Below are 19,985 nucleotides of genomic sequence, written 5' to 3'. Positions count from 1 at the left end.
CGGCGCCGCGCAGGCGCAGTGCGGGGAGGGAGTGGGCGCCATGGCGGAGGGCCCGCGGCCGAAGAGGAGGCGGGAGGAGGAGGAGGATGAAAAACCCGGGGCCGCCCCTCACGACGGGGCCGCGGCCGCCGCTCCCTTCCCACTGGCGGAGCTGCGGCTGCAGCGGGTGCTGCGGGAGTCGGCGCGGGATAAAGCCGTGTTCCTGCACGGGGAGGTACCGGCGGGCAGGGGAGAACCGGGTGGGCCCGACGCCATTTTCCACCCCCCTACACACTGAGGGGGAGGCCACGCCCCCTGCCAACAGGCCACGCCCCCGGGAGCCACATGGCGCGGCCGGGGGCTCCCCCGGTCCCTCAGCTGTCACCCGTTTGCCACCCACCTGGTTTCCTCCCGGAGAACCCGGCTTAGCACCTCTTTATCCACCAAACCGTGACCCCGGAGTCACTTTTCCCGCCCAGCGCTGCCCAAATCCGGCCGGGGGAGGGGGCAGGAGGCAGCGTCTCAGCGCCAGAAATTGTTATTTTAATCCTTATTTTATGACTTCTTGTTAGCATAACTGATGCTTTTGACCCTGTAAGCACGTTTTTTGCGCTTGGTGGGTAAATTGGCGTTGAATTGAAAGCAAGATGCTAACTCCATGGCTGGGAATAGGGATGGGGATGTCAGTCATGTGCTGTAAAAGGAAATTTGTAATAAATTTTTAAAGTTTTGGCTCCTCCTTCCTGCCCTGAAATGGCTTATATTTGTACCCTGACCCTCCGACCACTCGCTCAGTGGGTCTATGTGTCCTCGTGTCACCTCGCGAGTATCTGAGGTGATGTGGGAGCATCTGGGGAGGTGTAAATGGGCTTGAGATGTCGTCCTCATCCTGTGGTTCCCCCCAAAAACCACCTGTTGGAGCAGATTCCTGCTGTACCTCCTTTATTTTTGGTGGTTTGGGTGGGAGAGGGGTTTGTCTCCAGGAATTAAGGGGCCATGAGGTGTCTGCTGTGGTTCCTGGGTGAGGTCTCAGCCTTGAATTCTTCATCCAGCACTGGATTTATGTTTATTGACAGCTTTATCTGTTCTTACTCCAGGTGACAGGCCCCTCCGGTGAGGGCACAGACGCCGTGATCATCCTGGAAAAGACCCCATTCCAGGAGGAAAAGCTCTCAGACCTGCTGAAGAAACATGTAAAGCTGGAGCTGCAGATGCGCAATGACATTTACAGCACCTACCACCTCTACCCTCCTCCGGAGCTGAGTGGTGAGCGCTTTTTGGTGTCCAGGAAGGGTTGGGGTACTGGTTGTTGCCTTCCCGCTGGTTCCAGAGGGGCCAACGCGGTGACGATGCCTCATTTCACCTCTTTTTGGCTGCCGTTTAACTGCCATCACTTATTTGTGGTGATCTGTGCTGTGATTTAAAGGGCTCAGGCATCTGAAATAGTTCCTTCTGTTTTCTTTTTTCACCAATATCAGTTAATCTGATTAAGATATTATTTGTTCCCATAAGGTTTACTTTAAAAATAATCTGCAGAGCGCACACGTTGGCTTTTTCTCATCCGGGGTGTCATCTTTTGTGGTTGTATTTTCGTTGCCTGATGTTACCCGTTAATGATGGACAAGTACCGTGTTTACCGAAGGGATTTAAACTCTGGTAACCCCGATGCCTCTCCCTGCTGATTTCATGCATGCGTACGTTCCAAAACACAATTAAAAACCACGTGTGACGAGATCGGAGGACTTCATCCCATGAGACAGGTTCTTGTCAGGGTAGAAAAGGTGTCCTGCAATTTGCTCTGCATTTAAATTCCCTGAGTGCAGTGATTAATTACGCATCGATGTTCTCTAAACGCAATTACGGCCGAACAGGTTGAACAGTCAAAATTAATCAGAGCGACAGCCTGAAGTAAGAAGTCATGTGAATTAAATTTTGAAATTTAAAATTCAAACTCGAACGAAATTTTCGGGAAGTTCGATGCGCCTTTGTGTGGCGGGTTTGGTCCGACCGTGTTTCTTGTTTCGCCAATCCTGCTGTGCTTTTGGATCAGCGTTTGTGCTGTTCCCCTTGCAAGTTGAATGCAGAAAAAGCCTCCAACTTCCTTCTGCTGAAGCTTCTTTTGAAATGGATTTTAAAATGGCTGGGGGGCACGAGACTGGCTCCTGTGCATCAGGAGGGGAAGGAAATTGCCTCTTTTCGAGCTGAGTCACAGCTCGAGGAAGGAGCCAACACGAGGAATGCGCCTCATAAACCTCAAGCGAAGGAGGAGAAATTTCGTGTGAGGCTGCAAGCGTCGTCAGGACTTCTGAGAAATCCCTGGACGTCGAGCGATAGCGGGCAAAGATTTTCCTGCTCGATTTCAAGGCCCAGATGGTCCAATCTACATTTTCTCCCCATAACCTCCAGCTCCGCGCCCATTTAGTGAGGGGATTTTGCCATTTCCAGCAAAAAGCAGCAGCGGGATGTCATGTTTTGCCACACTGTGTAGTTCCAGGGCTTTTATCAGGGAACATCTCCCTGCGCCACAGCCTGAAGCTTATTGAAAACATCTCAAAATGAGCAAACTGGGAGACGCTCCAGCTCCATCTCTCCAAATTGTGGGAGAAATGGGAGAGTGTGGAAGGAAAATATTCACTCCTGTGGGACACGAGACACAGCTCTGCCTTTTCCAGCCCAAAAATCTGGCTGGTTTTAGGCAGTGTGGAACTGGAGGAACTCGCATGAGCTGCGCTGAGGAGGTTGGTTCATCTCCCAGGGAAGAAAACTCTGATTTACACAGAAATAAAAACCGCCGCTCTGTTATAACGTGTTTTTTCCTCTCCTCTTGGCAGCAGCTTACTTCAGCTCTTTTTTTTCCTGTACATTCCCCAAACTGAGCTGGTGTTTTGATTTTGTTTCTTGTCTCGTGTTGGTTTTTTGCGCTCGTTTAGAGCAGGAGAGGGGAAAAGTTTTGCTGTTGCTCGACTTGAGCTTGTCCTTTGGTTTCCTCTCTTTTGCTGCTTTTTCGAGGAGCTACAGCCTTGTCTCTATTTTTTTTAATATTGTTTTTTCTTTGCTGTTACATCACCCTGCTACAAGTGCCAGTTGAGTCCTGGAAAACAATCCTGTTTGAACATGCACACAGTGGGAATCAGCCTTTGCGGTTTTCATATTTCGCATGACCAATATTTTCCTGTGAATTTCTTTAAGCCGGGCTTGGCGGGGATGGAAAGGCAGAGTCTCCCAGCTTATGCAGCACCGGCCTTAAACAAAACACAACCAGAAAACTTAAATAAAAGCCACGCAGGGTTTTTCTCCTTCCTGCGTTAAGTTTTAGTGCAGCTGGGAAGGCAGCGGCGCTGCCACTGCGCTGGGAGTTGCGTCAGGCTCCGTATCACACGTTAATTTTGGCCAAAAGGGGGATATTTTCGCCCTTTTTCACTGTTGCGGGGCAGACTCAATGCTGCCAAGTCCACGATGTGCGCTTTTGCGTCTTGTCTAAGGCCACAGAAATTCCACAGTGAAGCTTTTTCATCTCAAGGATAAACAGTGATTGCTTTTATTTTTGTTAAATTAAACAGCTGAATGCTCTTTATTTGCTTTCTAGTGCAGGGGGAATCTCCCAAACCTCTTCCCTTGGCTCATTTTGTGCTGTTTTAACCCATTTTTGCGCCAAATCCATCCCTGTGCCCTTGACCTGGAGACTGAAGGACACGGCTTTTGTCCGTGGTGATAACTAAGTCAATAACATTTATTTTCTAGAGATCAAAACCACGGTGGTGTTCCCGGCCACAGAGAAACATATCCAGAAATACCTCCGGCAAGATGTGCACCTCGTCCGCGAAACCTGGGAGGATTATACCCAAATCACGCTGCCTTTTATCCAGTCCCAGAGCTTCAGCGTTCAGGTGCGGCTTTCTTCCAAGATTTGCTTTTTTAGAGCCCAAAGGAACACAAATCTGTAGGGAATGATTCTACGGCAGCCTGTGCAGAAGAGGGAATAAAGCAAATCCTGGGTTTGCTGAGGCTATCTGTTCAAAATAAACCCCCCAAAAATCAGATTTTTGTCCATGGAAACATTCCTGGCGAGCATCTGCGGCCGGCACAGCCAGTCCTTGACCTCCGTGATTTGATAATGCTGGTTTTTGTCTTTAACTGCTTTTAAACGAGTGGAAGGGGAAATGTGAAGCGTAACAGAAATATCAGGGGACTACAGTGCCGTCTCTGTTTTCTGCTGGAGGATGCGAAGCGCGGATTCTTTCGGTATAATGGTTTTATTGTGGTGCTGTGCTCTGGACGTGCATTTTCCTCGCTGGAAACGGCGAGAGCCGTCAGCTGATGAGCCGCCCGTTGCATGAGGGTTTAAACTTTGGCTTGTCTGAAAAGAGCAGGAATTAAAATAAAAGCCCAAAAGACAAATCTTTGATTTCCTGCGGAGTTTCCTGCCCTGCTTTGCTGCCGGGGTCGCGGAGCACAGCGATCGTGTGCCGTGCTTTCCAAAAACCGTGAGGGTCTAATCTGCTCTAAGATGCCGTTTCTAGGGGGAAAAGACCAGAAATTTAAACCAAAAATACAAGATCAAGGGAGGAGAGGTTAGTTGCTCCGTAAGGATTTATTTGGATCAGTGCACAATGATCCTGAGTTTTGATGAGATTAATTAAACTTTTGCCAGAGTTCCCCAGTTTGAGTGTCAAGTGAAGTTTCAAAATGGCTTCAGCTTGTTTTCTGCTGCCTTATCTTCTGGAGACCTGGCTGGGGGCTCCTTTGCTAGTCTACCACTTAAGCTCAACTTAAACTTAGAGCATCAAGTGTGTTTTGTTGTAAATGTTTCTATGCTGGGCTAAACCATCTCTTTATTTTTTGTTTTTATATTTTACTAGCAGTGAACATGCACTAATCCGTGAGCTTGGACTAACTATGCCTGAGGTTTTGTTTTTCTTTTCCTCTGATGGTTTATGAATCACGTCTTTCTCTTTCAGTGGGTGTATAATATCCTGGAGAAGAAAGCCGAGGCCGATCGGATTGTCCATGAAAACCCAGATCCTTGCGACGGCTTCGTTCTTGTTCCGGATTTTAAGTGGAATCAAAACCAGGTTCGTTTGCTCCTCTTCATTTTTGAAGAGATGCTGCTTGCAGGATGTTAATCCAGAGGAAACGTCCACTTTGGTGCTGCTGAGAGCACAATAATTAAATTTTGAGTCCTTCCTGTTCACGCTGTTGTTAAGCGGTGATGTTGCCAGGGCCTAATTGCAGACACCACAAAACAGGCGTGATTTATTAATTAGCGTCACTTTCTCTTGCCTGTATCAGCCCAAATCTTGTCATGATGGGGCTGAACCTGAACCCAGCTGTATATTTGCTCCTGCTGAGCTTAGGATCGGCTGCTTAATCCCTCATGGGAGTGGCTGCTTGTTGAAACACCAATTTTGTTAAGCTCAGATTGTTAATCCTAAATTATTTCCTTGGGCTCCTTTTTTGTGAGATGCTCCTGGACAGGAAGGATCAGCAAAACCTTGCTGTAAATCCTTGCTTGCTAGAACCGAGCTTTGCGACTTGTGGCAGAATTGAAGGTGAATGGGCTAAAAATTTGGGGTTTTTCCTTGATTGTTGTATTCCCATTGTGGTCGGGGAGTGTTTAAATTGTAGGGTTTCTCTTCTTTTGGGACAAAAACCTGTTTTCAAATATCCAGATGTGTTTCTCAAAGATCTAAAGAGCATTTATATTTTTAGAAAGCCACTAACTTAGCTGAAGCAGATAGTGATTTTTATTTTATTTTAATTTGTTTTGAAGTGTAATTATTCCCAACCCTACATCTTGTTAAACATTGAATTCGGTCAGCGCTTTGGGAGACGCCAAATCCGGCTGCGAGCTGCCGATTCACCTTATTTTACTGCGCTGGGGTCGGCTGGCAACCGATTAAACCTCGAAAATCATTATTTATAGAACCGGTGCGACCGGCTCTTTGTGCAGAGGAAACAGAGGAAGCTTTTGACTCGGGGAAAATCGACCGTAGAAAAGAGCTGGCGGATGGATTTGCCTTTAAAGCGGGGGAAATATTTGTGATCTTGCTGTTCATCAGTCGGGGTGAAGCTCATCTCTGTGGCTTATTCTTGCCCAAACCCCAGTTTATCTAAAAATTACAGTTCGAGGTGTGGTGCGTTTGTCTTTATTTTGTCCTGGGAGGTTCATACTGGGTTAACATTTAACAGGCGGCCCAGAAAGCCGCGGTTGGCATCAGATCTAAAGCATTTATTCCTCCATCTGCTCTTTTTCTCATCACTTTTGTCACCGTCCCGTCTCTCTGCAGCTGGACGATCTCTACCTGATCGCCCTCGTTCGCCGTCGGGACCTCAAATCACTTCGGGATCTCACGGCCGAGCACCTCCCGCTGCTCCGGAACATTTTACGAGAAGGCGAGGTAAGCGTGAGGCCGGTCCCGCCTGCTGCGCTTCTCCGAGAGGCGACGATACAGCCTGAACCCTCGTGCCAAATTCAAGGTGTTTCGGGGCTCCTCGTGTCAATAATTTTCTTCCCCTTGATGGCTTTTATGGACCGACGGGTTTTTTCCACCCTCTTTCGGAAATTCTGAAAGTAATCGCGCCAGGGAAAGCAGAGATTAATTAACGAGATTAGTCAGGGGACCGTATCGCATCGAGTCGCCGCCCGACCCAGCACGCTGGACTTCGCTACCACCGTTTTTAGCTTTAATTACACTGCCCGGTAACAGGATCGCTCTAAGTTGCCGAAGCGATAAGCGCGGAAGGGAAAAAAAACTCACCGAGGACGCAGAAATTTTCCATCCGCCGCAAGGTCTGTCCGTCCCTGCGCTTCCCCGTGCCCTCCCCGCTTGGTTTTATCTCTGAGTTTTGTTTTCTTCTCTCTTTAGGAGGCCGTAATGAAGCGTTTTGGCATCGCCCCGTCCCGCCTGCGCGTGTACCTGCATTACCAACCCTCCTACTATCACCTGCACGTGCATTTCACAGCGCTGGGCTACGAGGCGCCGGGCAGTGGGGTCGAGAGGGCCCATCTCCTGGCCGATGTCATCGACAACCTCGCCGCCGACCCAGCCTTTTACCAAAAACGTGCCTTGACCTTCGCCCTCCGTGCCGACGAGCCCCTTTTCCACAAATTCCGAGAGGCGGGAAGAGCGTGAGCCACCGCGGGTGCTTTTGTATCGATTTTTACTCTTAATAAAACCCATTCTCTTTTCCTTTTTTTCCAAACTTCCGTCGCTTTATTTGTATTTTTTAACTCCCATTTTGTACGTGTGCGGCGGAACCCGTTCCTTGTGCTCAAATCAATTAAAAAATTGATTGATTAACCCCTGTTGTGTTGTGCTTTTTATTATGCGTGGTGAGCCTCTCAATCTTCTTGACCCAAAACTCAGCCTAAATCCAGGACTAGGCTTAAAAAAACCCCACTGTCCTCAGAAAATTCACTTATTTCCTACGAATTTACTCCTAGGAGTAGGATTGTGGCTTTCCCAGTGTTTCTTGCTGGCAAATAAATCGCATTATTAACCCAAATCCTCGCAAAGGCAGACGTGACTGCGCCTGCAGCTTGGTTTTTGGCTCATTAGTCAAAGCGGCCTGATTTTTGGCTAATTAGTCATAATTTGGCTTAAACGAGCTTGTTGGAAAGAGCAGCCCCGCCCTACCATGGACTTCTCGAGGTTTTGCAACACCTCCCAGGGCACCCGTTTAAAAAATAAACCCTGAATAAATAACATTTCTTGGTTTTCTGACCAAATGGTGGCACAATGGGAAGGTAACATCGTCTGATTAATAAGTATTAATTAATATTCAGGTCAGGCAGTTCCCTGGTACCTTCTTGCAGCTGAACACGGCCACTTCCCTGCAAAAAAAGGGCTGGTTTTGCAGTAACAAAAGCCAAGATTGATCTTTTTAGGGCAATTTTCCCCCTTTGTTTCGCAGCAGAACGCGTTGGATTTAGGAGCTGGAGGTGATTTGGCACCTGGGAACCTTCTGTGGCTTTCAGATATTTTGGAAAAGAAGGAAAATTGATAAAAACCCCCGAATTCTTCAGAAAGGAGACTTTGCGAGGGCTGCGCCAGGCGCTGGGGCGGCACAGCTTCCACACACCAGCTGTCCCGAAAGCCGTTTTCACCTCTCCTAAACCACTTTATCCATTTAATTTCCTAATATCTCTGCCTTGAGCTCCTCGCTGTGAATTTTTGTAGAATTTTAATGATTTTTTGTTGCAAATTTTCCCCCAGAATTAATCGGACTGGCGATTTCTCCTTTTCTAAATGAAATACTGGGGCTGGGTGTAGTGGTTAGTGATGAGTATAATTAGTGATGATGATTACCCCAATACTGATGATTCTAAGGACATAAAATAGCCAATACTGATGATTTTAAGGAAGAAAAATACCCCATATTGATGATTTTAAGAAATAAAATATCTGATACCGATCATCATAAAAAAGCCCCCAAAATATGATTTTAAGGAAAAAACCCAACCCAAATATTGATGATTTTAAAAAAGAAAATATCCCATATTGATGATTTTAAAAAAGAAAAAGCTCCAATAGTGATGATTTTAAAAAAACACCCACCAATATTGATAATTAAAAAAAGACCCAATAATGATGTTTAAATAAATGACTGAATATTGATGATTTTCAAAATATAATACCCCAAAATTACTTTTCTTCTAAAAATATCCAGTATTGAGGATTTGAAGCCAAGCCTTTCAGTGGAGCCCCCGTTGGGGGGTGACAGTGACACTCGGTGACAATGACACCCCCGGTTGGGGGGGACCCTTTGCCACCCCAATTTATTCCAAAACGTGGGGGGTTTAATTCCCAGGGGAGGGCGCTGTGATTTGAGCGGGAGCGTCGCGTTTGTCCCCCCCGCGGTAGGGCCCGGGAGGGGTGGCAATACCAGGGGGGTGACAGGACCAGGGGGGTGACAATAGCAGGGGGGTGACAATAGCAGGGGGTGGTCCCATGGTGGTCCCTCCCCTCGCTCTGTGCGCAGGCGCCGCCGCCCCCCCCGCCGCTCATCGCCCGCACGATCGTGGGTCCCCCCTGCGCCGCCCATGGTGAGTCCGGGACTGTCCCCAAAGTGGGGGGGACACACAAGGGGACCCCACTGTGTGTGTGTGTGTGAACCGGGGAGGGAGCAGAACGAGGTGTGGAGGGGGTTGAGAAGAATGGGCGGGGGGTTGAGAAGAACGGGGGGGCTTGAGGAGAATGGGGGGGTCAGGAAAATGGGGGGGTTGAGGGAAATAGGGAGGGGGTTCAGCAAAATGGGGGGGGGTGAGGAAATTGGGGGGGTTAGCAAAATGGGGGGGGGTTGAGGAAAATAGGGGGTTAGCAGAATAGGGGGGGTAAGGAAAATGGGGGGGGTTTGAGGGAACTAGGGGGATTTGAGTGAAATTAGGGGGTTTGAGCAAAAAGGGGGGGTTGAGGAATATGGGGAGATGTGAGCAAAATTATGGGGGGTGAGGAAAAGAAGGGGGTTTGAGCAAAATGGGGGGGGGAGAAAATTAGGGGAGTTTGAGCGGAATTGGGGGATTGAGCAAAATAGGGGGAGTTGAGCAGAATCGGGGGGGGTTGAGGGATATTGGAGGGGTTGAGGGAAATAAGGGGGGTTGAGTGAAAATGGGGGTGTGTGCAAAATGGGGGGGTTTGAGGAAAAGAAGGGGGATTAGCAAAATTGGGGGGCTTGTGTAAAATAGGGGGAGTTGTGCAAAATGTTGGGGAGGGGGTTCAGCAAAATGGGGGGGTTGAAGAAATTGGGGGCTTGAGCAAAATGGGGACATTTGAGCAAAAACTCTGGTGTTTTGCCTTTTTCTGGGCAGGGGGAGAACAGGCAGGGTTTGCATGGGGGGTGATTTAGAACCCACATCTAAGCCAAGCTTATGCAATTTAGAGGTGGGGGAGACCCAAGCTTAACCCCCTCCAGTCCACCTCCCACCATCCTGTGGTCAGAAAGCTGCTTTATTTCTATATTTTATTGGGATTTTTTTATTCTTAATGATGATTTTTTGGAGTAAGTTGAACCCATCCCGTCTCCTAACGACCTGTCCCGCCTCCCGCATCGTTAGACACTCACGGATGCTTTGCTAGACCCGTCCTAACCCTGCGCTTAATTGTCGGTAGTGGTAAATCTCTGCTTGCACCTCCAGTGAGGATTTAAGAACTGAAAACATCCAGTTAAGCCCCGGTTTAAACTCAGGACTAAGTCGCCAAGCTGGGATTTTCCCAGTTTGGGGCATCCCTGTGCTTCAAACCACCAGCCGAGATTTTCACGCCGCTCTTTGCAACTTCTTCTCTTTTTTTGGTGCTTTTTGCCTCGTTTTCCTCGAGCTTTTTCTTGGAAAATCCCGCGGCTTCTTGGGAGGAAAAAAACCCAGAAAAGAAAAGGAAAGAAAAGCCAAGTTCTTGCTAATGTTTTGCGTTTCCAGCTGCTGACCCCTCGCATGTGACCCGGCTTGGGCTGGAAGGTTGGGGTTTATTCTGGGAGGAAAGCGGACAGGATTTGCAGCGGGAGCAGCGGAGCGGGAGCCGCCCCCAGCCCATTTTACACCATTTTTAGGCGCCGGGATGGCGAAATAATCACAAATTAAGACGGGGCGCGGGTTTTTTGCGACGCTGGGGACGCCTTGAGCGCTCAAACAGGTGATTTATATTAATGACGGGTGAGCTATCGAGGTGACATCAACACGGTGCCAACGCGCGGTTGTGTATTTGGGGGTTATTTTGATTTTACTCAACACGTGAGCTACCGGGGCGTTTATTTTATCACGAATCACGACCAACCTAAATCACTAAGCTGGGTAGGCCCGAGCGGCTTAGCTGGCTTATTTCCTTCCATACTTGCGATTTAAAAAATACATATAAGCTGAACTTTTGGGGTTGTTTTTATTCCTTTTTATTTAAATCAGAACCTGAGCTCACGCCATTGGAATTCCCCGCCGCGCCCGGGAGAGGCTCCGGCGCCTCCGATCGCTTCCAGATGCTCTTCCCCCCTTTCCAAAATGTCTCTTGCCGGCGCCTTTTTTCCCCGGCTGGATCCTTAGTCCCGCGATCTGGTTGCGCTGACTAAGCCGAGCTTTAATGTATTATTTTTAAACCCGAGTTACCAACTCGCCCCGTGGGCCTTGGCGTGAGCCGGGGCTGTGATTTGAATCCCGCGTCAGGTTTTGAGCTGCTTGTGATGTTTCCAATGTGTGTTTCTATTCATATTTTTTAAATTTCCTTTTATTTTTTTAAAAAAGAGAGATTTATATATATAAGCCAGGCTGGGATTTGGGGCTTGGGGTCTCCGCCGCATCCCCCACATGAGCGAAGGGATTTTGGGCTTAAACGCGACGCTGTGGGGTTACAGCTGGGACTAAGGCTGGAGGAACTGGGGGGGCCTTTGAGGATAAAAAAAGGAGGATTTTGGGAATAAAAATAAGGATTTTGGACTAAAAATAAGGTGGAACGTGAGGGTTTTGGGGGCTAAAACCGGCCCCGCCACTGCATCCCCCATAAAATTAGCTTTAGCATCCTGGTCCTTCAGCATTGGCTTCCCAGGCTCCCTTTGCTCTGTAATTAACAAATTCGCTGCTTAATTCCCCCTAAATCTCCAAGTTAAATTGACACGTTACCTGTATTATGCAAATCCAGCTCTAAGTCTTAATTATTTATTTGCCTGGCTGGCCTAAAGCTCTGGCTTTACGCCTGGGGATGCTCTTCTCTCGGAAAGGCGGCGTTTTGCTAAGAAATAAACCCAACCCAGGCTCTTTTTCTTGGTCCGACCTGCGATGCTGAACACCCCCTGGAAACCAGCGGCGATTTCTCGGGCTTTTATCTCTTTTTAGGGAGGTTTTTCTCGTGGGAGGCTCATCCTTAAATACCACCCGTTTATTTTTAGGTCCACTTTGCTTAATCCGGCTTGGTGGTTTTGCTTTTCCTGCCGTTCCGGGGCATTTGATAGAAAGAGAGGTTTATGAAATGGTTTTGTTTGTACGTCGAATGGTCAAATATATTTAATAACTGATTAATTGATGGGGGTCTCTTCCGTGGATTCTTCCCCGAAAGGTTTTAATCTTTAATAAGGGACGGGATGGAGCCATCAGGTTGTATTTCATTCCACCCCAAGCTCCGATTGTCCCGGATAGGAAGGTGGGCAGAGCGCAAGGCCTGGGCTTTGGAAGTTGTTATTTTAATGCTCATCAACAGGAGGGGAAACTGAGGCACAGAACGTGGGGAGGAAAAGCAGCAAAATTCAGTTCATTTGGGGCTTTTTTTCCCGAGGATTCTGGAGCACAGGGTGTTATTTTCTTGTGGTGCGAATGATCCGGCTCCTCCCATCGAGCTGGTAAGACCAGCTTTAGGCGAGAGTTTAGGTTTAAAGGGATCGCGCCGCCCTGATTTAGGCTGAAGACAAATCCCTTTGTCCCCCCAAACAGCCCTGAGCGTCCTCATCATTTCTCAGCTTCTACACCACAAAATGCTCCATCAGGAGAGTTTAACCTCGTTAGCGGCTCCGATAATTCACTAAATAAAAAATCTCCTCGTCGGACGCTTCGCTGGCTGTGGGAAGGTGAAGTTTTTTGGTCCCAAACGCAACCGGTTTGGCTGTTTTTCCCCCCCACCTCCCCAAAAAAAGGTCAAAGAAGAACAAAGAACAAAACCAGCTCCAAACTGGAGCTTCACCTGGCTGGGCTGGTTATCCGCTGGGCCCCACCTTGCTGTTAATGAGCCGGGTAATTAAGCTGGATGCAGCTCAGCCGTGTGCGCCAGGTTTTGCTTTGAGAGGCGGCTGCATGGCAGGAGGGGTTTTGTGTGTCGCGGGGGCTTTTTCTCCCCAAAATCATAAGGATTTTCCATGAGGATGTGGAATTCGGGCAGTTTTGGGGGGAAAAGACGTGGAATTTGGGCATTTTTTGGGGAAAAGGCACAGGATTTGGGAACAGGACGGCGGGCCAGCGTGGGAAAAACCGGCGCTTCCTTCCTAAAAATCCGAGTGAGTTAAAAACCAGGGAGGGGGGATTTTGGTGGAAAAAAGCCAAGAAACCATTGGCACCTCCTCCTTAAAACACCCGAGAGCGCTGGGTGGTGCTGGAGGCGGTCGGTGGCTTTGCGGGGAGGTCACACGTCCTGTGTCACCCATGAGGACACTCCGGGGACATTTGGGGATCGCTGGGGATCCGGATCCTCGCGAAGTCCGCAGGAAGCCCTAAGGATGATGTTCTGCTTGGTTTTCTTCGCCAGGGGACCAGAGGACGGCGCCGTCGACCCCACCGAGCTCCTGCCGGGACCCCAAGGACGGACCGTAAGTAGCTGCGACTTGTCCCCTCCCCGGTGCCACCAGCATCTTGGGTTCGTCCCCTTGAGACGCGTGTCCCCCTCCTGATGCCGCGGGTGTACATCGGGTGATTTTCTGAATATCCCCTCCCCGTGTGGCTGGTGAATTTGGAAGAAAAGAGCCATGGGAACACGCGAGCAGGGGGATAAATCTTGTCCCCGCTCCGAGGTTGTGGGGACAAGGGACACGAGTGCTGGGGTGGGGTTATTTCTGGGGTTCTGCTGGCGTAAAACAGGAGGTGCGGAGGAAACGGCAGCAAAACCTCAGGGCAGGGTTTAAAGTGGCGCTTTGAGCCTCGCCGAGGGGACGGTGAAGGGGTCCCCAAAAAAGGGACTTTTGGAGCCAAAAACCACCAAGACAGGAGCTGCTTATGGGATAACTCAACCCTGGGGTTCAAAATCCCATTTTTTCCCCCGGAAAGCTGCGCTTAAATCTGCGCATCACTAAGGTTTTGGGTGCAAATACTGATTTTTTTGAAATCTGGTCGCCTTCCCCTTCCTGCTGCTTATTTTGGGGTGGGGGATTAAACCAAAATGCGGGGTGTAAAATCATCACCCTCGTCCTGCCCACATCCGGCAAGACATGGCCTTTATTTTATTTATTTGCGATAGGAAAAGAGCGGTTAAACCTCTAGAATATAATATAATGATAATATACAACCCGCGGGATGGGCCCGTGTTTATGCTTCCATAGAAATACTTGTTTATTCGTCACCGCCCAAACTGCACCCTTGTCACCCTTGTCACCCTTGTCACCGGGCCATGTTGTCTTGGGGCTCACTCGCCAACCAGGGCTGCTTTATTACTATTTCTTTCTCTTTTATCATAAATCTTTGGCCGGATTATTGTGCACTGAGGATACCGCGGGCTCAGGGAACGGCAGAGGTAATAAAGATTCCTTTCAAGTGACTCTTAAAAATAGGATAAATGCGACTTGATGGCATAAAGCTGGGTTATTTCTCCCCGTGCTGTGTTGTAGCAGCCTCCCGCACCCATGACCTGGGGTTGCGCTCTTGCAATTTGCTGCTTTTTGGGAAAAATAAATCCCTTTTTCCCCCCAAATTGCAGCATTGGGACATCCCAGGGCTATAAATTGGGGGATCCATCCACATCCAGCTCAGCTCCGGTTAAAAACGTATATTTTGAGGGGGTGAACTGTTGGAGATGCTCGTTCCACTGCTTTAAATATATTGATTTTTTGGCCCAAACGTGGGTTTGGGAGCGGCTTGGCTGGCGCTTTTTGGGTCGACGTGACTTGGGGAAGGGGGTTTCAGGGATTGAAATGATTTATTCAGTGATAATATCCTGCCTGGGGGTGCTTTGGAGGTTGTGATGTTCACACATCAAAGAAAGGGGGTTTTTCAGATGCTGTTCCCGGCGTGGGGAGCGGGATCTGCCCGGGAATTTCCCCCCAGCAGCTGCGGGGTTTAAAGTGGGAGGTGGCGGCCTGGGGTGAACCCGCTGTCTGGGGGGCGTTTTGGGACGGGGATGCTGGATTTGGGGACAGGGATGTTGCAGGGGACCAGGGCTGCTCTATTTGGGTACCAGGGATGCCACACATGGGTACCAGGGATGCTGAATTTGGGGACGGGGATGTTGCAGGAGACCAGGGCTGCTGTATTTGGGTACCAGGGCTGCTGTATTTGGGTACCAGGGCTGCTGTATTTGGGTACCAGGGCTGCTGTATTTGGGTACCAGGGATGCTGTATTTGGGGACGGGGATGCTGTATTTGAGTACCAGGGATACTGTAGGGGACAGGAGTGCTCCAGGGGATCAGGGATGTTGCATTTAGGGACAAGGATGTTGTATTTGGGGACGGGGATGTTGTATTTGAGTACGAGTGATGCTCCAGGGGACCAGAGATGCCATATTCAGGGACAGTGATGCCATATTTGGGGACAACAATGCTGTATTTAGGGACAGGGGTGCTGTAGGGGTCCAGAGATGCTGTATTTGGGGATGGAGATGCTGTATTTGGGGACAGGGATGCTGCAGAGAACCAGAGATGCAGCGTTTGGGGACAGGGATGCTGTAGGGGACCAGGGACACTGTATTTGGGACCAGGGATGGGGCAGGGGACCAGGGATGCTGTATTTGGGGATGAGGATGCTCCAGGCGACCAGAGATGCTACATTTTAGGACAGGGATGCTGTAGGGGACCAGGGATGCTGTAGGGGACCAGGGATGCTGTAGGGGACCAGGGATGCTGTATTAAAGGACAGGGACGCCACATTTGGGTACCAGATGTGTTTGGGGACAAGGATGCTGTGTTTGGGTACCAGGGATACTGCATTTGGGGACAGGGCGAGTTGAATTTGCTCTGACGGCGCCTCAGGGCCACCTGGGCTTGTTCTTTTTTGCTCCACGTTTCCAAACGCTTCCCCAGCCAGCGTTGGTTTTCTGCCGAGATCCTTCAGTCTGGCTTAGTAAGATCCGGTTTGTGTGGAGGCCGCACAACTTGCGTGCACAAGCCTGGGGGAAGATCAGTGAAGCTATAAAAAGTTAAACTTATTTGCCAAAGGCTGGTAGACAAAAGCAAACAGAGGGAGCGAGAGCGGGTTTTCCTGGGGTGGGGCGATTTGGCACTGAAAGAAAGAGCTGGGAACGGGTTGGGGGCGGATTTGGTGCAAGAATCATCTCCGAAATCTTATTATCTTTGTGTAAAAGTAACATATAAAGCAGCGAGACCCCCCTATCCATCCCTACCCCTCTTTTTCGCCGTCAGACACAACTTTCTTTGTTCTGCATCCCGTTGCTTTTAACACATTTTAATTGCCATTAATTCGCTTTTAATCACGCTTTTTAATTAATTATCCTCCCTGCCCTGTCAGTCCCAGCAGCCGATGATGCCTGAGGGAAGCGCCTGGCTCTCCTGGGACTGTTTTTTGTCCCGTTTCTCCTCCTTTTTCCTATATTTTGCCCCAAAAGCTGCGTTGTCAGGCAGGTCGCGGTGCTGAGATCCGTGTGTGTGTGTGCTCCCCCCCGCAAAGACTGTGACTAATCCCATAAAACTGGGATTATCAGCCCGGGGCGTGCATCTTCTCCTTGGCTGAGCATCTCACACCCTCCCCACCCTCGTTTTTCTTCTCCGAGACGAGTGGGGAGCAGCTCAGTTATACCATGGCAAAGTCCAGCCTAACTCTGAGCTGGGCTGAGGGCAGGATTCAAAACTTCCCGTGTCCCGAAAGCTTTTCTTGTGGCCGGTAAGTGAATTTTTCCACTTTTGGCTCCATCCCCACGGTGGCTGGTGCCAGGCAAACGCTTGAGTTTAGGCTGGGCTTAAAATGTCAGGTTTTGCAGCTGAAACCCCCACTGGGGGCTTGTTAATTCCTCTTTAATTCTTGTTTTTTCCTATTTAAACCTTCTATTTTCCTTCGGAATTTCGGCTGGAGGGTCCTTAGGAACCTCGACAGCTCACCTGGTGTTGGAAAATGAATCCAAGTTTTGGTGGCTGTGGGGCAGAGAGATGTGAATTGAATTAGGAATAAATCCCTCAGGGAACCTTTGCACCCCCTGGGGTGGGGTTTTGGGGTCGCTCTGCTGGATTTTGACTTCATTTGATGATTCATTTTGCCCTTTTTTCCTCTTCGCAGCCGACCGGCGGCCACAATGAGACCTCCGGCCCTCGCCTGATCCTCCTCCCGCCCAGAAAAATGATCAGCAAGTCTCGTGAGTCCCACAGGATGGGAGAATAAAATCCTGTTTCCCTCTTTCTGAGCGGGAACGGGGGGAATTTCCTTGGGCAAATTTGACTTTTGGGGTCGATGCTGCTCGGAGCATTTGGGGTGGGTGATTTTTGGGGTACAAATCCAGGGTGGAAACCTGGAAAAAGGGACTTTCTGCAATCTTACATCCCCAAAATTGGACTTTCCAACCCCAAAACTGGATTTTTTCCACCTCCTCGACGCTGCCTTTTCTCTCCCTGCTGTGCAGGAGGGAAGATCCTCGGGGTTCTGGCGCTGTTCCTGGTGGCGGTTTGGTACGCGATCTACCGGGAAGATGGGTACACGCAGCTGTGAGTGGCTTTTAATTCTGGTTTTAAGGAGGTGAGGTTGGGCTCTGCGGGGTTTTGGGGCAAATTCTGGTGGTTTTTTGAGCTGGGGAGAAAGGGAAGGGTGGCGAGTGCGGTGAGCATGGAAAGAAACGCCTTCCGATGCCAGGCTGCAAGCCCAGCAACAAACTGAGCTTAAATCCGGCTTAAACCTCCCCCAGAGCTTTGCGGACACACAGAGGAGCCGGCGTCACATGTTTTAATTTATTTCACCTCTTCTCTTACAGCTTTTATTTCCCTGCACAAGAAAACAAGACGACGTGTCCCCTCGGGGAGGTGGAAAAGAAAGCGGTGCAGCTCATCGCCAAGTGAGTATTTGGAAAGGGGGGGGAATGTGGAGCCAACACCCCCCCCATGTCACCCCTCTGTGTCACCTTTCCTTGTCCCCATGTCACTGGCCCTTTGTCCTCGGCAGCTACAGCCGGGAGCAGCCGCTCTTCTTACAGCTCAAGGATTATTTTTGGGTGAAGACGCCGTCCCTCTATGAGCTGCCCTACGGCACCAAAGGCAGCGGTGAGTCCCGGTGGCGCGTTCGTCCGTCTGTCTGTCCATCCCACCAACGCCCTACCCGGGAGATTTTAACTTCCAAACACACGCAGGTTGATTTTTCGGGGCCAAATGTTTGATTTATTTTCCCCTCCTTGCCATGTTCACTTTATTTTTAGACTTCACGATGTGTATCTACGTGCCCTGGGTGGGTGCGTGGTCCCTGTAAAGACACTTTGGGTGTGTCGGGCTTTATTAAACCCCTGTTGAGGATTATCTATGATGATTAAGAGCAGGAGACGTGGCAGCACCCAGAAACTCACCTTCTCCCCACCTTTGCTTTGCAGAAGATGTTCTCCTGCGCTTGTTGTCCATCACCCACTACTCCGTGCCCGAGAGCATCCAGAGGTGACACCGAGGGGGTGTTTGGGGACATTTTTCCTCTTTTATTTTAATTTGAGGTGGAGGGAGATTTGCTCATTTTGGGCCCCAAATTTGGCCAAATCGCAGAATCACAAAATGGTTGTGGTTGGAGATGAGCTCTGGAGATGATCTGGTTTAACCCAGGGGCGGTGGTTGCAGGGTTGAAACCTCGCCTTGAGGGTTAAAACCCCGCCTTTGGGGGTTAAACCCGGCTGGGTTTAGGACAGGTCTTGCTAAGCCGGGGCTTTTCTCCAACAGGCTGAAGTGCCGCAGGTGTGCAGTGGTCGGAAATGGCCACCGGCTGCGCAACAGCTCCATGGGTGAGACCATTGATGCCTACGACATTGTCATCAGGTACGTCCCCGTGTCCCGCCCCTCCCCGCCGCCACCATTGCTGCCACTGCCACGTCCCCGTGTCCCCTCCCCAAGGTTAAACAACGCCCCGGTCCACGGTTACGAGCAGGACGTGGGTTCCAAAACCACCATGAGGCTTTTTTACCCCGAATCGGCTCATTTTAACCCCCGGAGGGAAAACAACCCAGAGACGCTGCTGGTGCTGGTGCCCTTCAAACGTGCGGATTTCCAGTGGCTGGAGGCAATCCTCAACGACAAAAAAAGGGTGAGGGGGGTAAAACTGAGTCTAAACCTCATCTTAACCCCCACCAAGGATGGAGATGAGCTGTGGTGTCCCCCCGGCAGGTTCACAAAGGGTTTTGGAAACAGCCGCCGCTGATCTGGGACGCCGACCCGCAGCGCGTGCGCGTCCTCAACCCCTACTTCATGGAGGTGACGGCGGCCAAGCTGCTCAACCTGCCCATGAAGCAGCTGCGGAAGGTCAAACAGGTACAGAAGTGGGGTCGGTGTGGCCCCCCCCGCCCTCCCAAAGGACAAGGGAGGTGACAGGTGTTGTCCCCAACCCAGAAACCCACCACAGGGCTGTTGGCCATCACCCTGGCGCTGCACCTCTGTGACCTGGTGCACATCGCTGGCTTCGGCTACCCCGACTTGGCCAACAAGAAGCAAACCATCCACTACTACGAGCAGATCACGCTCAAATCCATGGCCGTGAGTGTCCACCCCCCCTTTTTGTCCTTGTCACCCTCAGTTTTATCCCCGTCATCCCCAGTTTTGTCCCCAGGAGCGTCCTGGTGACGCTGAGTGGGATGTTCTTTCTCCCTGTGGGTCGACCCAACACGATGGGTTGGCCAAGGCGGGGAGTTGGGAGGAGGAAAATATGTCCAACCCCCTTTCCTGTCCTCGGTGTCACCTTCTGTCCCCATTGTCCCTTCCTGTTCCCAGGCGTCGGAGCACAACGTATCCCATGAGGCCGTGGCCATCAAGCGGATGCTGGAGCTGGGGCTGCTCAAGAACCTCACCTACTTCTGAGGCCACTGCGGGGACAACGCCTCCCCCACCATGGAGCGGGGGACACCATGTCCTTGTCACCCTCTGGGGACAGGGCTGGGGGGCTGTGCTGGCCCACAGGTCCCTCTGGGGTTGGGGACGGCTCTTTGGGGGGGGCGCAGGGAGCCCCCCCACGCCTGCCGCACCTTTTGCTACTGACACACTGACGCTCCCCAGGACCTTGGCGGGGGGGATTTTGGGGTTGGGGGGGGGTCCCTCCCAGCTGGCCTGGGAGGGGAAGCAGGGGGGTCCCCTTAATCCCCTCAGATTTAGACGAGGGCCCCACACAGGGGCTGATTTTGGGGGTCCCACGATCCCCCATCTTGCCCCCTCCTCC

At 50.4% G+C, this 19,985-nt stretch overlaps 2 protein-coding genes across 6 annotated transcripts; both read left to right on the top strand.

The window, feature by feature from the left end:
- Positions 1-8: 8 nt before the first annotated feature.
- On the top strand, positions 9-7,280 carry DCPS (decapping enzyme, scavenger). Its single transcript, XM_065855688.2, has 6 exons — positions 9-214; positions 1,077-1,245; positions 3,721-3,866; positions 4,938-5,051; positions 6,267-6,377; positions 6,846-7,280. Exons 1-6 carry the CDS (start codon positions 41-43, stop codon positions 7,110-7,112), a joined length of 981 nt encoding a protein of 326 aa, XP_065711760.1. The 5' UTR covers positions 9-40; the 3' UTR covers positions 7,113-7,280.
- ST3GAL4 (ST3 beta-galactoside alpha-2,3-sialyltransferase 4) lies at positions 6,295-19,846 on the top strand. Of its 5 annotated transcripts, none has more exons than XM_071798884.1 (12): positions 6,295-6,377; positions 13,191-13,251; positions 16,878-16,953; positions 17,218-17,299; positions 17,563-17,643; positions 17,751-17,848; positions 18,169-18,229; positions 18,503-18,598; positions 18,674-18,863; positions 18,944-19,087; positions 19,166-19,309; positions 19,544-19,845. In XM_071798884.1, exons 3-12 carry the CDS (start codon positions 16,938-16,940, stop codon positions 19,628-19,630), a joined length of 999 nt encoding a protein of 332 aa, XP_071654985.1. In that variant the 5' UTR covers positions 6,295-6,377; positions 13,191-13,251; positions 16,878-16,937; the 3' UTR covers positions 19,631-19,845. The 5 variants fall into 5 exon arrangements, with proteins under 5 accessions (XP_071654985.1, XP_071654983.1, XP_071654986.1 ...); XM_071798882.1 differs by lacking the exon at positions 6,295-6,377 and adding an exon at positions 8,962-9,025; XM_071798885.1 differs by lacking the exon at positions 6,295-6,377 and adding an exon at positions 10,585-10,607.
- The last annotated feature ends 139 nt before the right edge of the window (positions 19,847-19,985 follow it).

This window comes from Patagioenas fasciata, chromosome 24, assembly GCF_037038585.1.
Source record: "Patagioenas fasciata isolate bPatFas1 chromosome 24, bPatFas1.hap1, whole genome shotgun sequence".
Taxonomy (NCBI): Eukaryota; Metazoa; Chordata; class Aves; order Columbiformes; family Columbidae; genus Patagioenas; species Patagioenas fasciata.
The sequence above is the reverse complement of the archived record's forward strand: the minus strand, read 5'-3'. Positions and strand labels throughout refer to the sequence as shown.

Bases quoted from the DNA above. Each gene is read 5' to 3' on its own strand.
- DCPS (XM_065855688.2), top strand. From the start codon at position 41: ATGGCGGAGGGCCCGCGGCCGAAGAGGAGGCGGGAGGAGGAGGAGGAT. The intron at 215-1,076 runs GTACCGGCGGGC...TTCTTACTCCAG, and splicing joins CCGTGTTCCTGCACGGGGAG to GTGACAGGCCCCTCCGGTGA. The intron at 6,378-6,845 runs GTAAGCGTGAGG...TTCTCTCTTTAG, and splicing joins ACATTTTACGAGAAGGCGAG to GAGGCCGTAATGAAGCGTTT.
- ST3GAL4 (XM_065855687.2), top strand. From the start codon at position 14,046: ATGTTGTCTTGGGGCTCACTCGCCAACCAGGGCTGCTTTATTACTATT. The intron at 16,954-17,217 runs GTGAGTCCCACA...CCTGCTGTGCAG, and splicing joins AAAAATGATCAGCAAGTCTC to GAGGGAAGATCCTCGGGGTT. The intron at 18,599-18,673 runs GTACGTCCCCGT...CCCCTCCCCAAG, and splicing joins GCCTACGACATTGTCATCAG to GTTAAACAACGCCCCGGTCC.